The 21,307-nt window shown below is 32.6% G+C and overlaps 4 protein-coding genes across 4 annotated transcripts in view; 2 read left to right on the top strand and 2 right to left on the bottom strand.

Annotated features, from left to right (window-relative positions):
* Window positions 1–3,605: 3,605 nt before the first annotated feature.
* LOC135128454 (uncharacterized) lies at window positions 3,606–4,837 on the bottom strand. The gene is made up of 2 exons (XM_064055364.1): window positions 4,395–4,837; window positions 3,606–4,339 (listed from the first exon to the last, which is right to left on the bottom strand). The coding sequence occupies exons 1-2, from the start codon at window positions 4,806–4,808 to the stop codon at window positions 3,749–3,751; spliced, it is 1,005 nt and encodes a 334-aa protein (XP_063911434.1). The 5' UTR covers window positions 4,809–4,837; the 3' UTR covers window positions 3,606–3,748.
* Window positions 4,838–8,604: 3,767 nt separating this feature from the next.
* Window positions 8,605–9,252, top strand: LOC135128121 (mitochondrial inner membrane protease subunit 2). The gene is made up of 2 exons (XM_064054981.1): window positions 8,605–8,958; window positions 9,008–9,252. Exons 1-2 carry the CDS (start codon window positions 8,697–8,699, stop codon window positions 9,250–9,252), a joined length of 507 nt encoding a protein of 168 aa, XP_063911051.1. The 5' UTR covers window positions 8,605–8,696.
* An 11-nt stretch (window positions 9,253–9,263) lies between these two features.
* On the top strand, window positions 9,264–16,923 carry LOC135128120 (KICSTOR complex protein ITFG2-like). Its single transcript, XM_064054980.1, has 8 exons — window positions 9,264–9,410; window positions 9,467–9,658; window positions 9,713–9,841; window positions 15,603–15,735; window positions 15,787–15,991; window positions 16,056–16,304; window positions 16,359–16,596; window positions 16,645–16,923. The coding sequence occupies exons 1-8, from the start codon at window positions 9,264–9,266 to the stop codon at window positions 16,837–16,839; spliced, it is 1,488 nt and encodes a 495-aa protein (XP_063911050.1). The 3' UTR covers window positions 16,840–16,923.
* Window positions 16,924–17,276: 353 nt separating this feature from the next.
* Window positions 17,277–21,307, bottom strand: part of LOC135128453 (homeobox protein OTX2-A-like) — a 53,781-nt gene continuing 49,750 nt past the window's right edge. Inside the window, exons 5-8 of the mRNA XM_064055363.1 lie at window positions 18,524–18,687; window positions 18,275–18,383; window positions 17,996–18,214; window positions 17,277–17,938 (exon numbers count right to left, since the gene is read on the bottom strand). Of these exons, the coding sequence (XP_063911433.1) occupies window positions 17,858–17,938; window positions 17,996–18,214; window positions 18,275–18,383; window positions 18,524–18,687 (573 nt within the window). The 3' untranslated portion in view covers window positions 17,277–17,857. The remainder of the gene's footprint in view (window positions 17,939–17,995; window positions 18,215–18,274; window positions 18,384–18,523; window positions 18,688–21,307) is intronic.

Below are 21,307 nucleotides of genomic sequence, written 5' to 3'. Positions count from 1 at the left end.
TTACAATTTACAAAAAAAGATCCTAAAGTAAAAAGAAAAAATATACTTCAAGTATTCTGGTGAAGAATCAGGGAGAAACAATGACAAGTATTTGAGATCCAAAAGGGTCTTAAAAGTTTAATAAATTTTATAGACACCCTGGGTAACTGTTTCCAAAAAAAAAAATGAATTTTTTGGTGTTACATTTTAAAATGTATTTTTGCAAAATAATTAGCAAAATGCAGAAATTAATACCACACCTGACATACTTATGTTGTGCCAGTTCAAATAATTCATACAGCAACAAAACAAAATATTTTTACCTACAAACGTATTTAATAGATAGGTAAATACTGCAATGCAGCCCTTTATAACAATGTACCTAGCCTCCAATCAAATATTTTCTGAATTACGACGGGCATGACATACGACGTGTAGTTGGCATCATTGATTAGGAAATAACAATACATCAAGTGTGTTCATGTTTGTTCGTCAAACAAGTTAAACCGAAGCGGGGCTTTGTTTTAGTTATCACTATAAGCTGATCATACGTAAGCTATCTTACTTACCTCGTAGCCAAAGGAATAATTAAGCAGAAAAAACTGCACTTTAACATTATTACTGTAAGCGTCATTACTGAAGTCTCGTACTTATACCACTGAAAAGAAATGCTACTTATTCAAGCATTCAAAAACAAAGGCTTATTCAAATAAGGCAAAACTGAAGCTGCCTATATGTCAGTAATTTTATGAAAGTATTTTGGATAAATTATGTAGTAATAACTACTTTACATTAACAGCGTCAACAAAAATCTACCTCAGGTTTGTGCGATCGTCTATGTTCAGTAACTAAAAATCAAATTTTTTCCAGATTTAATGACATATACCTATTAAGAACATTCATGTTACAATGGTACCCATATAGTAGCAACGTGAAAGGATTGGAACTTAAAACAAGAACGATATTTCAAGAGCCCCATTAAAAATTACCCATTCACAATTGACAAACTGAAACGTTAATACAATGATAGCTGGTGATCACACGTATTGTGAAAAGATGTGGTGTCATATGAGTTATGTGGAGACCAAATAGCTTCTCATGTTATGAAATTGGTTCAGATGTTCAGATCTTTTGTGCCACGATATTTTTTATTATTTTATTTGCACTATATTCTACTCTACTGGTACTCTACTAAGTTCTCTTTCAAAAGTAAAAGTTGCAACAAAAGTTTTATTTCACTTTATACTTAGTTTGCGTAATGCAACATGTTTTACAAATGAATCAAACAGCGAAAAAATGTATGACGACTCTATTAATTGTTAGGAGTATTTGTATTTTATAATGGACAAATATACGCATAAATGGTCGATACCACAACCACTTTCACCAAAGCAGTAGCGTTGTCGTCATCTACAAATTTCATCACATGTATTTGCAACGGTTGCATAAAAATTGAATATTTTTGTTTTAGTAAATCCGCATATTTTTTAACACAAACAGTTCTTTAACACGAATGTCTTTTTTAATATGTATAGGAAACTTAAAATGTATCATTACCTATGGTCTTCGGCAGAAGACGATTACAGGGTAGAAAGAAAAGTTCTTCAAGCTATCGAATGATGTAATTTGATTTTCTAACGAGGAAAACACAATGTCTGGACGTAAGCTACAATAGAATTTTGTTTATAACGACATTATAGCACGACATGTTGACCTTATTCTTACTGTTTCTTATTTAGTTTGTCTCATATATAAACTAATGAACTGATTATCATTTTTAAGTAGTCTCTTTTAGTGAATGTGTCGAAAATGCAGTGATAAAAGATCTGGAAATATCGATGTTTTTATTTCTAATTTAAATATGTTTTATAATAATGCTAGAACTATTGTCTGTTGTACCTACTGACCATATAGGTATTATTGTGTTTCGGTTCTTTTATGCCTTTTCTGGTAACAGTAATTTACGTATTTATTCAAAACAGTCTATGTATATGGAAGTCTTAAGTTAAGTAAATACATACGTGTTTTGGAAAAAACAAAGCATTAATTAATAATAATCAATTTATATCCACACTGCTTTGCAATTATACACTCTACTTAATAAACAAACATACCAAATACACATTACGTTTTAATAAACAATCCAAATATTTTTCACCCTATAATATTCTGCTGACTTTTATGTTATCTATAATTTATCTCATTAACTGTAAATGCAAAATGACTTACTCCTGCTCTTATGGAGAGCTTTACCCATTCGCTGCACACTCCATTTAATTTTATATGAATTAACTGAATCTTTCTAGGCGCTTTGAACCACAACTGCCGCCTTCGCTGTCATAAACTTTCAATTTTTACACGACGCTCTATTTCTGCGGAAACATTAAAAGGTTCCGTTTCTGCTGCCATAACTAACGCCTAGAGGAAGCTGAAGTATGAAAAAATGCAAAGTGAAAATGCCCAAATTCTTCGTGCAAAAGGTTTTCGAAAAATTCAGGGCATACACATGCATAGGAAATGCTTATTAATTTTTCATTCTTCTTTTGACGGCGGTTCCACGCTTGCATATATAAACCTTACTTTTACGACCCACGAGGGCACAAAATTGAGGCATGTTTGTCACATTTCAAAGATCTGTCTTTTCAAATCCTCCATCTACACCTAAACGTACTTAAGATTGCCAATGTCAAATTTACATCAATAATGCCAACTATGCCGCACATGTGATGACCCATTGCAACTCAAAAAGTTCTTATCACGCAGTACGTTTTCAATAAATTCAACACAACCTCATTTTCGTAATGCGTTATTTAATATATGTACTACACTCTTTATTATTATTACACAAAGGGTACAAGGGCAAAACAAAGAATGTCACACAAACAAAAGTTCACATAATTAATACTTGAGTTTTGAACCATATTATTATTTCCTTGAGGCACATAGATATAACAGTTTCAAGTAGGAACTATATTATACATACATCACAGTAATCAACGTAAGACATACAAATTAGTTCTACATACTTAAAATGAGTTACAGTAGTTCTAAACCTGTACGGGATATGTAGGGGGCGATATTTTTGGGGAACCATTTATTTTTACACCATTTCTTTAAATTAGATAAAAAACATGAGAAAATGTAAATGTACCATAATTAAGTTTTCAATCATATTTCTTGTTTTACCTCTGTACCCTTCCCATTTAACATCACTACAATTTAACGCCATGTACGTTGTTCTCACCTAGACAAGTTTCACAGTCTTCTATCTATTAATATTTATAAGCGCAACATTTTTTAAACGTTAAATTAATAAATAAACTTTAAAACTTGTTCTTTACAAATTTATTTAAATATAAAATTCATAAATACTGCACATCAATATTTGTTCATTCCTTAAGAGAATAACTAACTACAATGGTAAGCAATTTTGATAACAGTCTATGCAACCAAATATACAATACTTACTTATCCTAAATACAAAAATATACACATTACATTTACTAAAATAAAAGAATTACTTCAGATCATACCAAAATTGAAAAGATATAGATACAAAATTTCTTCTTTGCGTTATCCAATAGATTTTTACAAAATAAATAATCTCTTTGCCAATGATTTAATCAGTATTAAAATGTCATTCACATAAATTAACACAGTCAGTAGGAATTTATATCTTTATAAATAGGTACTAATTAGTTTTTGTCAGTCTCTAATAGTTTTTTTTTTAATACAGAATTGTGAGATTCGTACCTCTACAACAAAAAACTTACTGATTATGCAAATTCTGTGAATGTATCTGCACGTAGTGTGATGGTAATGTATGAGTTGATACAGGGATTACTTGAGAAGTATCCAACATTAATGACTGACACATTAACAATGGTTCAGATATATCACTGACTACAAATTGAGTATACTGTTGCAAATGTGAGGGTAATTCGAGTTTGATGGTTTCCATTCCCTGAATAGGCAAATTTTGAACCAACTGTATTGTCTGTTGTTGCATACTAGGCAGCTGTATGTTTTCAGGAATAATTTGGCCCTGCAAATTCTCCATCGATTTGTTACCTTCTAAATCTTCCAAAATACTCGTTTGGAATAATTGCTGTGTTTGTATATCTTCTTTTCGGACGAGGTTGTTGTCAATTTGTTTTGGCTGCTCGACTGTTTGTGGATTTAGATTCACAACTTTCGGAGAAGCATTAAGTCCTTTTTGTACCATTTCAGCTACCAGCTGAGGCAACCTGTCATTTGGTTGAATAATAGGCTTTGGTGGTTCTGGCTGAGGTTCACACACATGTACAAAGAAAGCAAAAGGTTTCAAGGTATCCACTTTATGTAAATGGATAAAATTTATCTAAAAATTATAAGCCAATTAATTTACCATTTAGCAAAAATTACACAAAATTTACCTTAACAACTACATTTAAACCCAATCTAATGTGTTTATTTTTTCTCCTAGTGAAGGGATTATCTGTTAAAACTTTAATATCCAAAGTGCCTTTGCACCTCCTCGCATCAAAAAGGAGTTCCTTTTGAACGATTTTCCCGCCTTGTGTCCAACACTGATACTGTTTTCTAAACCTTATTTTCGGACCGGTGTTTGATATCTTTTTCGCCCAAACAGTATTAGTAACTTCCGAGAAGAGATCGACCCATTCGTCGCATAAAGCATTGAAATCCTCACTATTTCGCTGGATCTGAGTACGGAATTTTATTTCGAAAAACTTCTCTTCACTCCACTTCACATCTATTATCTCATATTTTCTGTCAATACGGCTCAAAATATCATTAAATTCCGATTTTGCTTTTTCCTCGGCGGCCATATTGGCAACTAAAACCCGCTATATCGATCGCTGCTAGGTTGTAGTGGAAAGCAACTGTAGCTCTTATGTACGAAGCGTTATGGATCATTTTCGTATGAATTGTTGAAGAGAAAGAAAGAATTGATGCCTTTGTCTAAACAAGGTAAGTCACACTTAAGGGTGATCTCGTCGCTGTCAACTGTTGACCACACCTTACTTCAATGTTGCTTATAGCGGGTTCTCTGGCTTTTCGTACCTGTTTATACCACAATTTCCTCTAAAGCGTGGATTTTTGTCACAAAACTGAATACGGGAGAAATCTGTATAGTAAAAATCAGGTTTACATTAATCACATTCGTACCACTAAAAAAATAAACTGTTTTTCTCGTATAGTTTTGGAAATTCCATTGTACCCTATAAAATTTTATGGGCAATAACGAGACAGACAGTAGTACAATAACAAGAGATATTTACAACTTCAGTTGTCGCATGCCAGTAATCCCCAGATGTTAGAAAACAGAACAATCCAGGTCCGGACAGGGACCATCGTTACTCATGAACGGAAATGACCATTATTCTACGGGTACAAGTACCTGCTAAATGTTCTCAGCAGAGGCTTTAAATACATAGACTGGCTGTTAGTAACATTTCTAATGCATTTTGGTGAAGCCACGGCGCATGGTAGTATGGACGCCATTGCTATAACTTTTATGTCAAATCAAGTGAGGTTGTGGTGGTTAGCAGCAGTAGTTTCTAGCACAGAACGTTTCTAGACCTCGAAATAAAAGTGGTTGTGTGTAGGGACTTCCGAGAATGTTTGTAAATATGGCAATTAAAAATGATTTGGTAACTAAAGTAGCCCAAGAGCTATAAGATTATATGACCATCATAAAAGTAGTTGACCGCAAATAAATACCCCTTTTGTGTGGTTCGCACTAAGCTTACCGGCTGGCAATAAATGTCTTGTAAACATTTCTTGCTTAGATTTAGATATTTAGTGAAAGCCACCCCTGAACAAAACAACAGCTGGTCGAGCTGCAGTGGACATGTTATTTACCACCCTTAAACCTTTTCTATTATAAACAACTTAACTTTGACACAATGGGATAATTTTATAATGGCCACATAACCTTATAGCTCTTGGGCTACTTTAAAATGTTTGCCTTAATTTTGCAAAGTAGTGCCATACATTTTTTTTTTCTACATAATGAACATTTGTTTAGTATGGATTAGTTGGACGTAAATAATTCTCATTTTAATTTATTGCTTAAATTAATTTTGAGAAATTATTTGACTCGCAGAATAGGTTATCAGTGCCGCTTAAGTACTGAGCGTGAAAAAGGTATCTCTTTAAGACAAAAATTCACGAAATTAATTTTGTTTCAAGGACATTACATTAATATTTTTAATGTTATGTCTTTTTTATTTAACAACATTTTAAATTGCATTTAGTGACCGGAAAATTCAAATTTCGCGCACTTTCGGTTATAAACAATATGGCAGTCGAAAAACTTCACGTTTTTCCTGACACAGCCAGTCTATGTATTAAAGTCTCTGGTTCTCAGACAAATTCGGGTGAACTGGTGTAAGCCATAAATATTTCTTACCATTGTATGTACCATGGTAGAAGGAGACATGGTATAGGCTTACGCATCGGGTGTGACGTCAAGTGGGATGAAATTAGCGCGAAATTTAAAATACATTCTTTAAATTGCTAAAATTTATTTGTGATTATTCAGTTGTTGCAGGGGTATGTGTGATGTGATCGTATAATTTAGGTTTGTGGAGAGAACTGAGCATAAATATGTCAAAAACCTCTTTTCAACACTCAAGAGATAAGAGCAAATTGGTATTTGCATTTGCTGATGTCCCACATTTATCGAAATTGATACGAAACCACATTTTTGGACCGTTCAACTTTCAATAATTACATTTTTATTATTATTAATTTCATTAACTTTCGTTAGCCGACAACTAATTGACGTATTGGACAGAGCAATGACAACTCAAACTGAAATTCCCTAGACTTCCCTAGCGAAGCTCACAAAAGTCACAAGGTCGTTGATGCCACCTAACGTCACAAATGGATGCGCAGACGATTTTTAAATTGGTACATCGGATGCCTATACCATGTCTCCTTCTACCATGGTATATACTACTGTTCATCTCGTTATCGTCAATAAAATTTTATAGGGTAGAATGAAATTTCCAAAACTATAATATAATGTTTGAAATAAATTTACGTATTCTGTAGTATATACGTAATATTTAAAAAACTACAAAAGTCCGTAATATTCATTTGTATTTCAAAAGTAGATAACACTTTCTTCGTAATATAATACTAAATAAAATGAAAAAAAAAACAGAATATTATATTCTCCATTCTTTACTAAACTCGAACAGGGGGAAATATTCAATAATGAAATGAATAAAAATATTAAAGAAATTCTTGCTTTAATCTGTACTGAAGCTTTTACAAGTGTTTATATATTAGGTGCAATTGTCCATCATTGTTGATTGCTTTAGAAAACCTTGGTGGCTGAAATTCGACCCTCTACTTGTAGAGCATATTGTACTTTTATACCTTTCTCTCTCCCACAAATATTCGAAACGAGTGGTGTATTAAGAATATATAGATTATATTTGTCGAAAATATTCATCCTTGGAAAATTCCGTCAAATAAAATATCCCTATACAGAGTGACTCAGCAGATGTTTAAAATGCAAAAATTGACATTTATAACTTAACAAGCGGTTACAAAATTTAATTAAAGTAATTGTCAGTGGTTGGAAGTAATTTAGTTACAAGTACATAATTTATTACTGTAGATCAATTCCTTTTCAATTAATGAGTAATTGTAATACATTACTTTAAAAAAAATGTAATGAGTAATTGCAACAAATCACTTTTTTGCGTAATTCAGTCACTTTTACAATTACTTTTAACCCAAATACTCCAAAATATTGTTTTGTTTTTCTCTACGAATCGTTTACCTGACCTGCTGGGATACCGGGTTCGTCCCCACAAAGAGAAGATTAACCCAGTAAGCAGTTAAATTTTAAAATGAGTTTACCACAGAATTTGTTAAGAAACCAGCTAACCATAATATACATAAGCTCTTCATCGTTTTAAGGTTGAGCTAAAGCATATTCCAGCATAGGGAAATATATGCATATAAACTTCTACCCAAGTTTTTGCCAAAAGTATACGTCCGATTGTAATAAACTTCACACCGTTGAAATGATAGTAAAAAACCCTACCCAGATTGCTTTTCCGTTTTTTAAATTTTGTCAAATAATTTTTTATTAAACGTCACGTTGACAAAAGTAATTTGCAATGTTATCAAACGAAATTAAAACTTTTTTGTTAGAATCTTACTTATGAGACAGTTGGAAACCATTACAACTGAAATGCTCGTCCGAGTTTCTGAAAATATGAAACGACGCCTCCGTTTATATTTAGAAAACGATGGGAATGTCATAATTCTAATTTTAAACTGTCAATTTGACATTTAATAAAAAATGTAAATTACGACAAACGGCTTGGCCAACTTTGAGTAACTTCTTTTTCGATCGATCTCTCGGTACTATTGTTACTGAATAATGAGTAATTGTAATGCATTACGTTTTAAAAGCAATTGTCCCAATCATTGGCTATAGGAACTACCAAAGAATTGAATAAAACAGTAAAACAACACTTGAATTAGTATTTACGATAGAAAAAATTGGCGGCAAATTAACACTCGACTGGAGAGAGATATGAGTGATATGATCCAAATCTACCGATGCGTGGACGAGAAACACCTCCATCCATGTCATTTATGTCATCCGATATTTTTTGAGGTTACGTAAAGCGAATAATTTTAGGTTATGATATGAAATTTGTTTTGTGCTCACTTTAAATATCTCGATGAAAATTATTAACGTTATTAAAAGCGTAATTGTAGGAGTGCCTATAGGTGTAACCATATTAGACAACATTGGATATGTGGCAAGAGTAGATGGGATTTCTATGCAACCAGCCCTAAATCCACACCACCAAACAACAGATTATGTTTTCTTAAACCGGTGGTCAGTGAAGTCGTATAACATCAAACGAGGCGATATCATTTGTCTAATTTCTCCTAAAGATCCCACACAAAAAATTATCAAACGAGTGGTCGGAATTCAAGGTGCAAAATATTTTTTTATATGAAAAAAGAGTTAATGAGAATGTTGCAGGAGACATTATTGCTACTCTTAGTTACAAATTTCAAGTAGTTAAAATACCTGAAGGTCATTGTTGGGTGGAAGGTGACCATACTGGTCACTCTATGGACTCTAATAACTTTGGCCCTGTCTCTCTTGGTTTAATAACTGCCAAAGCTTCCTGCATAGTGTGGCCCCCTTCTCGGTGGCAGTTTATTCAATCTTTTTTGCCAGATTCACGCGTCCCTCTTAATCTTCCACAAAAATCGTTATTATAGTGAAGTGTAAAATGCGTGCTATATCTTTAGTTAATCGTCTAGAGTTTCAATTTATGGGCAATGTTGCTAGAAACGCTGTTACTTTGGGCGACGTGGATAATGATGGGTGCAATGAATTAATAGTTGGCAACAATAAAGGAGAAGTTGTTATTTTTAAGGTATTTTTAATACAATATTTACATAATTGACGCTCTACCGTATTTTTCATGTTTAGGGCAAAGAGAAATTTCAGAAAATCTCTGATCTTACATTTGTTAGTTGCGTGGCTGTCGGAGATATTTTCAACAAGCAGAAAAATTGTTTAGTAATTGTTACAGCAGATGGATGGTGTTATATTTATGAAATGTTAAATGAGGGATCACCACAGTGTGAAGAGCCTGAGAAGGTAGATGAAGATTTAAGTCAGGTTGGTTTAATTTAAACAGATAATTGTGCAACAATACATATGTTTTATCTTAAGGTTGATGGCCAAGTTCAATCAAGTGAAACATTGGAACAGAGTACGGAATCGAGCAAAAGTCAGTCTGAGAAAGATGAAAAACCCCAACTGACGTGTGTTCATATTCAGAGAATACCAGCAAACGCTAAGGTACTGATTTAAAGGAGACAATTCACTCTTCTTGTTTCTTAATTTTTTAAATGAGAATATTATTTGTTCGTGGTCATAAACTGGAAACAGGGTGTTTTGATGATTATCTAATTTCATTTTTACTTCCTGAGCTACGTAAAAATAGCTTTTCATTAGACAAATAACCTCTGAAACTACTGGACTGTTGGTTGTCAAATTTTAAAGGTATATTATGAATATTGTATAGTGACAAAACGCTAACCAAACTTTGTCTTGTACCCCACCAAGAATGGTATAACGTCAACTCCAAAGTTTACAATAGTAAATGTTATTTAAATTTTATAAAATAAGTTGCTCCTGCACTTGTGGTTTATGAGTCCGTCTTGAATTCTTACCCGATCCATCTAAAATATGCAACATATTACGAATCTATACTTATCAATAATTTCATATTTTTTAGAATTGGGTATACATGTGAGTCAAAAAAATTAATGAATTAGTCATTCTATTTTATTGATCAAACCAAGAACGGGTCACTCTATTTTCTCGAAAATACATATATATATAATACACTGCACCTATTCAAATTGATTATCTGTTTTTGGTAAAAATGTTGATGACATTCGTATGGAAAAAGTCATTTGAAATATACGCATAGCTTGCTTCTTTATCTGTGCGTTAACAGTCCACACATATCTTTATTTTTTAACAAGTAGTAAACTATATAATATTGTGTTTAGACAAAAAAAATAGTTAACTGTTGAAAATTAATAAGAATTCGTTCAAAAAATGCAAATAGAAATTCGAAAAATATTAAATACTTTGTGAAATGGATAAACTCCTTGTTTATATTTAACAAAAAGTCGTTATTGTGTATTGTATAATGACTGATATTACGCTGAGAAAATAAACAATAAAAACTTCATAGGTAAACCAACCTGGATTCCAACAAAGTCGACAATAAAATCTAGACGCGGAAATTTTCATTTATTTCAGGCTTTTCCTGATCAAAAGAAAATTTTCCTTTAAGTGGTAGACATTGTTCATGACCAATTGACCATCTAAAATAAACATTTTGACCAAAATTAATTCATGACTTACTACTTTAGTCCTCATTAGGGAGGTTAGAATGTTAAAAACACTTATATTAGACACAGTGTCGAAGGTAATTTCCGTATTTTCAGTACTATAACTAAGCACGTTCTCGACTGTAATTTAAAAACTTGAGGGGTGTAATTTTCGGATATTTTGAGGATTTTTGAAAAAAATACGTGTTTAAGAGGATGAAATTTAACTTACTTTAAAAGCTAGGACATCTCTCACTCTTGGTTCTAAATATTGGGTGATTGGTTATTTTAAAATAATTTCTTCTAATTATAGGTAAGGCGACACTTAGAACTATATGTAGAATCGATATTTGAATGAAGCCTACAGCGTGGACAAAAAAATTGTAGGAATCTATAAAACTTTTGTTTTCTATTTTTACCTCGATTACTGTTAATTTCGTCCAAGTCTTGTTGTTTTTTGATTTCTTTCATGTATGAAACATCTTTAGAAATGTCTATATTTTTATATACCTTATGTTTCTTCTTGTTGTTGTTTTTCTCCTAACTTTTCTACGTTTTTACCCATTTAGGTCTATTTTCATAACTACAGTTTTCTTTTTTGTATCTATATGAAGCCTATTTTTCTTCTTTGGAGCGACAATGTTATCTTCCTCTAGAATTTCCTGGTTTGGAAGTATAGCATCCACATACAATGAACCATCTGATGGTATTGCGCTAAAATAACATAGCCATAGATTCTAAACATTAACTACTGCAAAGAAAAAAATACCAAACAACTTCGTCGTTGCTCAACATTTTCTGCTGGTGGAAGACACTGGCGGCGTAAAGGGGGTGTGGTGGGGGCGGTCCGCCCCGGGTACCAAGCACCAAGGGGTGACAACGACAATTCACTCGCACAGCTAGAGAATACTTACAGAAGAACGACTCTGCAAAAGCATTAAAAATTGGGACGGAAGACAAACGGACAGACAGACAGACAGACAGTCGGAAACAGGAGACCTATGTATTTCTTCGTACTCTTGGGGTCATGAAAGGTGGAGAAAATATAAAATTAGAGAGTCGGCCGACGCATTTGATTACAATACTTTCTTTGCTTACGCTTGGGAAGTAAAAATAATGTCTTGATAGATTTTACGAAGAACTAAATCATTTAGTAGTAACATTTAGTGTTGTTCAACCTAAAGGTGGATTTATATAGATAAATTGTCGCTGACGTTGCTATTCGCCGTTGACGTTGCCGCAGCGAAGGTATGCGTCGTTTATATCATCCGTTGAAAGTTGGCACGCCTTTGGGGTGGCGTTCGAGATGACTAACTTTAACTTTCTCCGTAACGTTGTCGTTGACGTTGGGTTTTCAACCAATCAAATTGCGGTAATGTGCAGTGCTGTCAACTTGAAAGAAAATTCCCTAAAGTGGGGGGGGGGACGCATTTTTCTGGTTCACAGCATTAATTCCACGAAAATCAAATTTTGATAGAGATAATGAGGTCCACTAATATTAAGCCATTTAATCATCTGTTCACCGAAACCCGCAGCTGCCATCATTTTCTACACTGTAGCTTTCTATCAGTACTTATGCATTGTTAAAGATACTCTCGACGTTTAAATCAACAAAATTTATTGATATTCGTCTCAAAAACAGATTAGATGTTATAACTACAAGGGCTTACATTTTGCATTTTTTTCTTAAAGTGTAGTCATCTTTTCACAACAAGAAACTTAAAACATGTTTAAAATGGTAAATTTGTATAGGGAAAAATCGATTTTGCAATTACGCTCCGCCCCTGGGTCTGACAACGAATGAAAAATTCATTACGGTTGAGATCGAGACGGATAGGTGGGGCTTCTTTTTTGGTTTTCTTTTTTAATTAATACATTTAGTTTTCTTTGTATAACAGTATAACACAATTATTTAAGAACATAAATATGGTAATGTCGCGTAGAAAAATAAGGATTTTTCAATTAAGCTCCGTCCCTCTGCTCACGACTTATAAAGAAATCGTCACAATTGAGATAGGGTGGGTGGGTGGGGCTTATGTTTTGCCTTTTTTTTTTCATATACATAGCCATCTTTTCACAACAAGAAACTTAAAACATGATTAAAATGGTACATTTTTGCAATATGGATTTTGCAATTATGGCGCGAATCCTAATTGCAAAATCGATATTTCCTTTTACAAATTTTCTGTTTTAAACATGTTTTAAGCTTGTGAAAAGAAGTCTACACATAGTAAAACGAAAAGGCAAAATGTAAGCCCGCCCACCCGCCCTATCTCAATTGTGATAATTTTTTTATTCGCCATGAATCAAGGGGACGGAGCTTAACTGCAAAATGCTTATTTTCTCTACAAGAAATAAAAAACATATTTTTGAGTATCGTGTTGTTCAAAGAATACTATGTATATTCAGAAAAAAAGGCAAGACATATAAAGGAGTGGATAACCCCACTTGATACATTTTCAGAGGTAATTTTCCCCTTTAAAAGTGTTCATGGACACCTAGAATTTTGCACAGTTTCTTACTTTAGCATTCTCTACGATATATACTTGTACAAATCTCGACTCACAAATTTTAATCACATCACTAAAAAAAAAACTAGAATTAAATCAAATATTTTTTCAATAATTTTTTTTCAAAAACTAAACTGCCTCTTCTGAGTACCTGAGGTGGAGGTAGTTTCATTATATATTCATTTTCTTGGATCTCCCCCTGATCTGTAATGTCCGGAAACATAAAAGCATCCGGAATTTTTGGATTCCTTTTCAAAAAATCACAAAAAATAGGGTTAAGTGATAACACTTTACCAATGCAACATTTTTTGTTTTGTTTTTGAGTTGTTAATTGTACTATAATATAATCGTCTATATTTAAGTCTGGTTTAGAACGATCAGTCTTACTATTTTCAGCCTTGAGATTCAAACTAGGATTCAAATCATCAGAATAATTGGAAGAATTCAAACTTTCGGTGTCCGTGCTGTCATCATATTATTCATATTCGATACTACTTGGGTTGTCTAAATCAGATGAGTCAGTTGATATATTATAGCGTCTTTTTTGTTTTCCAATTTGGACTGGTTTTTGAATTTGAGATGCATCTTTATGTTGAAGGCAGGTATCTGTTTCTGAGTTAACTATACTACTATTACATTTCTTATTTTGAATAAATCTTTTGAGACGATCCACACTGACGCGATCCTTTTCATTGTCTAACAGCCAGCAAAGTGAAGACTTTTTTATAACTTTTGTTGTATTATCTAAGCATATTCTGACTAGATCACCTTTCTCAACAAAAATATCGTCACTATCAAAACTTCTAAGGTGTATGTCTCTCTCAAATTTCTTAGATTCGTACGAAATTGTGCAAAGATCATTCAGTAAATCTTCATCTTGGTCAACTGGATCGTTTTCCAAACTTTGAAACAGTTACGTTTCATGGCTATTTGAGAATTGTTGTAATTTTCAATGTGATCGCACTGTTCTTCACTAAACATTTCATCTTCAACTTCGTCATTCCATTCATTGTGTTTACACGGAGGCAAAAGTACATAGTTGAAATCTATCACTTTCATTCCTAAATCTTCAGTGTCACGCAGACAATCCCGTAAAGCTGATTCTACGGTGCTTTGTATATCTTTATCTGAAATGTTTCCTAAGTCATCATTTTTCACAAAATCTCTCTTCATGATTGAACCTTTTTTCCTGATTTCTCTAGGAAAAACGAATTTTTTATCCAAATCGGTTTTAATGTTGTTTATAGTTTGCAGTCTGTCACTTCGATGCAACTTATCTCTTATACTAAAATTAACAATTATGCCAAAAGTTGAGGTCATTGATCTAAGGCTTCTAAACATACTCTCACAAGTTTGAGAGCTAAACTTCCAAGGCAAGAACATATCATCAGTAAGATTTTTGCACGACCTGAACTTAATGAATTTGGTACCTCATATCACAAACTCAATTTTTAAAAACTAATTTGGAGTGAAATTATAAATTTGGTTTGTAGGTATAAAGCAATATCATTTCTCATCGGAACTGCACTTCATTAACTACAATTTTAATATTTGTTAAGCTGAAATATCATGTTGTCAGTTAATGATACTATACTGGAATTTTCTATCATTATGCCCTTAAAAGGTTATTTAATCTCCACTTTTAAGATTAAGTTGATATTTTCTTTCTTATGATGAATGCTATGACTTATGTCGTACATGTTACGTTTATTAGTTCTAGAAAATATCTAGTTTAACTGGATTTGCTATGATGATTTTGGATTTCCTTTGTTTTCTTGTTGATTTCTCGTTAATTTCTCATTGATTTCCTCTTGATTTCTCGTTGATTTCCTCTTGATTTCCTTTGATTTCTTGTGATTTCCTGTGATTTCCTTTGATTTCCTCTAGCGTGTACAATTGATTTCCTCTGCGGTTTACCCCTCGGATAATAATGACATTCTTGACACAACGTTTTATTAGGTTCCATTTGGCGAATAACTAATTTAATGTTTTTCATAACTTTATCAAAGACATATAATTTCTATAAAATAGGGGTCCACCTCCCACAACAACAAAACGTTTGCACAATAAGGTGTCAAAACTTTACTTGTTATTTGAGAACCGCTTATGCACCAAATATCTACTTCTCACCAACAAATATGTGTTTTCTGACTGACTCAAGAAGTCAAAAGAAATCCATCCATGTGTTTGTTTTTGTATTTTTAGAATATCGTCCTTGGCGACATAGACAATGATGGAATGATAGAAATGATCCTAGGTTTAACAGACAGAGTCGTTCGTTCTTACAGATGGTTTAGCGAAACCAGCAAAACTGCCACAGACACAAACAACGAAGCAGGTAGTTTGAATATTGTTGAATAATAACATTTAACTTACTGTTTGTCATTAGAGGACGTAGAGTACACTGGCAAACTGATAGCTCTAAATAAATGGGAATGTGCTAATCAAATAGGCTCAATTACGCTTCACCATACTGCCGATGGAAAACCATCCCTCCTTATAGCTCAACCTGGTGGAACTTTTATGAGAATACGATGTCAATCTGATGACAGTAGTCATCCTCAAGAGACCTTGGAACAAAGTGGATCAAGTGGGTGAGTGTATGGTAACTTCATGTAGTATGTGGCCTATTTAAATTAAATTCGTCATTGCACCCAGTGATAGTATGCCAGGCTCAGCCATAGATTATCAGTTCTTAGGAATCTCCAGAATGAGGAACCAGAATATATCCACAGAAATTCTAGGTGATTTTAAAACTGGTAATGCTGGTAATTTGGAAAATTCACATGATAGTACAAAAATCGCTCAAAAGTCAGACGAAAACAGTCAAGTCACAAGGAGGTGTCCATACGCTGTTGCAACTCTAGATGGTACAATAATGTTAGTTCAGGACGAAGTCATCCTGTGGTATTATTATTAAATTTTAATAATACATTTCAGTTCGTTTTGTTAAATTTTTAGGGCCATTGCGGTTGACCACCAGATTTTCGCGTTGTGTAGACTTGACGTTACCGGAAATGGAACTGATGATATAGTAGTGTGTTCTTGGGATGGTCAGACGTATATACTGGATCAAGATAAAAATTGCGTCAGATTTCATTTAGATGAGCCGGTTCAAGCTTTTCACTGTGGACACTATAATCTTTCAGTAAATGAACAGCCTGTTACTTGCCTCGTATATGTTACTTTTAAAAATACAGTAAGGTAATACATTTGTACATATTGACATGTAATTTTTTCTTTTTAGATAATTTTATACTACGACATCCCTCTTAGCGAACTAAAATGTAAAAAATACGAACCTTCTTTAGAATTATTAAGTGAGGTATATGTGAAATGTCGGAAAACTCGGGAAGAATCGATGGATATTGTGAAAAATTTAAATAAAAAAACGAAAAATCGTTTGATTCAACATCTGCTCTACAATGTAAAGAAATCATAAAGTAGTACAATGTTAGTTTATGGGAAATATACAAATATGTATTTGCATAGAAATAAAACTTTGTACAGAAAACATTAAATCTAATCCTGTATTTTTCGTTCACATAATTTAGGCCTTAAATTAATTTCCTAACGATCACTCAACAGACAGATATTTTTAACTAACCTAAAGATATGTACACATAATTATATAAAAATTATCAAATGATATTCGATGAAATATAGTCCAACTGCCCTTTTGGCACAATAATTACTTTGACTAGTAATATTTGGGCAATCTCATTTTAATATGTTAAATTCGTAAAATTTATTGTATTGGTCGAAACTATACAACTACTTAGCAAATAGCATTACTTTTTAGACTATGAATATATACATCATAATGATATGAAATTTTAAGAGTTGATTTTGTGATCAAGTTTATTGCACACTATTTGATTCGTAGGAGTATTTATCATAGAATCTAATTTTTCATGGTACTGGGGAAAAAAATCTCAAAAACGTTGCATATGACTTTGGGATATTTTCAAAATTTGGCGAACCATTGTATATATTACGATTCTTTGATAAATACGATAAAGTTAACATTTAGTGAAGTCGGCGATAGTTGCAATTTTAATAATCTGACGGAAAAATTAATTATCATTCTTCTTTCCTATTAGACATATTAAAAATGACTGATATAATTAAAATACCACATCATAAATTTATAAAATTTTCATATGAAGATGAATTGTTCTTATATTTTATTGATTCCTGAACATATGGGTAAAAATATTACAGACAAAAGTTTGCGACTATCTCCGACTACATTTTCCTTTACTAAAATTTATAATAATTCATTTAATTATCAAAGCACAACGTACTAGTCATCCCACTAGTTTGACACTCGAGTGTTAAAATATTGAATGGCTGAGTATTAAGTAACATATGTACAGTTTGACGTAACATAAAAGTAATATCCCTTAACTATTATCAAAAACTTCATATTTTTGTGAATCCGTGTTTTCTAAATGTCTTCATTTTCTATCCCAGCTTGAATTATAAAACCAAGACGATTCATCTCTAGACTTTCCCCAACTGGATTCTAAACTGTTTTCCTGCAAAAACATAAACAATTAACTTTATAAAGTTACTTAAATATTTTTAAAATATACCCCAAACTGTGAATGACCCATCGTTGACGAACTGAGATAATCCATATTAGAATAGTAGGGATAATTATTATAACAATTTGTTGACGAATTCGTGGTACTCAGAACCGTTGGTTGAGAGGAAGAACACCACGAACGATGTTGTTCTAAAGTAAAACTATCAATTGAAGCAGGCGACCAAATACTAGAGTTTGCAGAATTTGAATAGGTCGCTGAAGCAATCTGAAAATGAATTGGAACCTGAGATTAGAAGTTCTGGTTGAGAATCACTGGTATATTTACCGTTGGCGAACTAGTAGTGCCAGTAGAGACATGTAACTGGGGTTTTATGTAGTTCGGGCTGTCTCTAAGATGCGGCGCTGCTGATACACTTGGTGAACTGGCCGAAGAACTGAAAAAAGCACTTTTCCAATAAGAAAGAGCTTTTTTATTATTACAAATACTAAAAAAGTGATTATTAAGATGTTTTTAAAACAAGAGTATGAAGCTGCTACAACTTTTGCTCAAGAAATATTGATAAGAAATATTTACCTGGTGCTGGTGTTGTTGTTTATTGAAACTGGTGTTGGAGAAGTCTTCGTTAAGATAGTAGTAGCAGCTTTGTTTTTTAATTTGGTGGTTTTCTCCACATTTTGTTGCTGATTATGTTGCTTCTGTTGCTGCCGACACTTTGCTCGTCTATTTTTAAACCATACCTATAACATTTTGCAAAAAATGTTTATTCATTTATTTTAATGAAATCTTTCTGTCTTAAATTAAGTGGGCACTACGTACGAATAATATTCCAACAGTCTGATGGTGGGAGATAACCCGTTATATGTAACGTGTTAAAAAATGCATTCTTAATACAAATTTGGATACACCGCATGAAATTATTTGTTGCTACGCACGGATTCATTAAATCTGGTCAGCTTATTCAGTATTTTAACACTATCCATTTAGGTATACTGGTAATACACAGGTTGTTCTAGATTAAAAACTCTGATTTTACCACTTTTTTAAATTTCTCCTTAAATAGATAAGAAATTAATACAAATTTTCATCTCTTTATTTGTAGTATCATTATTATTTTTATGAGAAGAAAATCAACAGGAGTAAACAACAATTAGAACTAAATTTAAACCACGACAGAAGATTCAAAACATAAAATAGTAGAGACATGAGAACGAAAAGAAATTAGCAATATTTTTTAATGACGTTATCAATGGGGGAGGGGGAATGGATAGAATTATTCTGTAATTTATTATTTGGTGACAAAAATTACTGTTTGAACATGTCATTATGCAGATATTAATTAGAACACGCGAATGTGTGTTCGTCGCATAAGCGTTAAACACAATATTTCCTGTAATGGTAAATAATTCTAGGTTATGATTAAGATTTATTAATTGTGGCCCTTGGCAAAATGAATATCTGTCTAAAGTCTGTTTTATAAAAATTCCGCGAAGTAGAATCGGTTGGTAGGTAAGTATTATATACATATTTTAAAAGTCTTCCATAATGCTGAAGTTATCATATGCAGTATTATATGAGGTGAATCCTGATATTGATATGGAGTGTTCGTCACTTCATAACTAGAAATCGATAGACTTCGTGTCACATTGTAACAAAAGGAATCCTTACAATTGCTGCAACCGAGAATAGAATTGTTGTACCATGCAGATAAAGGTTTCTCTGTTTAATCTACTGACGATTTTTCAATATTCCTTATGTTACAGAAGGCTGTTAAATACGAATGAAGAACAACTGTTTAGGGCGCGAAAGAAGTTTTTGAATTAACGATTATGTTGGATGGTGTCACATCAAAGTTGTTAAAACCGGTAGAATCTATATAAAGAAAGAAGGTAAAGCGTTAAAGCGGAATTTGACATCATATTACTTAAAATTCGAGCTAACAGGGAAATACCGAAAAAGTTGGCTAAACTTATATTGAAACAGAGTAGGTATCGTTTATTTTATTAGAAGAAGAGAGGACAAAAAATTTTAGTAAGTACATATATGTAATGCAGAGACTAACATGATGGCGTTATTTTGTCCGAAAAATTTAACGGACAACTAACTGGACAACAAGGCACTAGTTTTTTCGTATGTTTTCAGTAAATTAAAAAATTATTTCAAATTTGGTTTCCCCATAAAAGTAGGCTAATAAATATAATGAATGTTCAAAATTTTTACATTTGCAAATAAAATTTGTCATTTGACAATCGTATCACACACATACATATACGTATGATACTTTACGCAATCAAATCAACAAAAAATCGTTTCGTTTTTAAAGTTTGTTGAATTAGTTTAAAGTTTATGAAATTCAAGAAAAAAAAATCTGATACGCATCTGTATGTTACTACTTTCTACAATCGGGACCAAGTCTTTATCTCAAGGTTGCAGTAAAATTTCAGAATTTCGGGTGTGTAAAGGTCATATGTATACCGTTGTGGCGAATCTTTGTTATTTTTAAAAGCATTGCATCAAAATTCTTTTAAAATTTGACCTCTGGCTTCGAAGAGAGACTAAAGTAAATAAAATGTCTGTGACGTACAATTTATTGACGGTAATACGTATTTAATAAATTTCTCGTTGAAAAAGAAAGAACTGCTCCCACTGCCACTGTGTACATCGTTAACACGTTTTTAAGAAAATTAATTTTAATTGTCGATCATTTTGTAAACTACTAATATTTCCGTAGCACTATTTCCCTATCGAGTAACTTGTGTGCAAGACTTACATGAAGCCGATTTTCCAGCTAGGGTTTTATACCACAACTTCACGACGATGAAATGGAAGTATGTAATTATCAACAAGATGGGCCTACAGCGCATTCGACTAGGACCATAATAAACATTGGGAATCTTTTGACAACAGAATCATTGGTCAAAGTGCAGAGAATGTCGAGATTTTGTGATTTTACTTCTGCAGGCTTTTTTGTGGCCCTATTTAAGGATCATTATTTATCGAACACCTGGTAAAATTTGGAGAAATTAAGGTTAAGAAATTTCCTAATTAACGAAATAAACAATAATACTGTGAGGTTGAGGCATTTATTTGTTCGATGGACTTAAGAAGAGCTCATTAATGCTTACAATAAAATTTATCACTTACTTTATTAAAAAGTGTCAGCCATTTTTGCTTAAACATTTGTAATTTTTTGACATTTATCAGTGTGGTTTAACCACCGACATGCTAAATCCTTTCTAAAAATGACTCGATTACAGATTCCATTTCTTGCGTGATATATGAGTATATGAGGAATTATTAGACGTTGTCCATGACGATGACGTTTGCGAAACGAGTCGTAGGTGAGTGAAGCAAATCATT

This window comes from Zophobas morio, unplaced genomic scaffold, assembly GCF_036711695.1.
Source record: "Zophobas morio isolate AGI-343-1 ecotype UQ-CSIRO unplaced genomic scaffold, CSIRO_AGI_Zmor_V1 ptg000012l, whole genome shotgun sequence".
NCBI classification, from domain to species: Eukaryota; Metazoa; Arthropoda; class Insecta; order Coleoptera; family Tenebrionidae; genus Zophobas; species Zophobas morio.
Note: the sequence above shows the minus strand (reverse complement) of the source record. Positions and strands in the feature narration are given on the sequence as shown.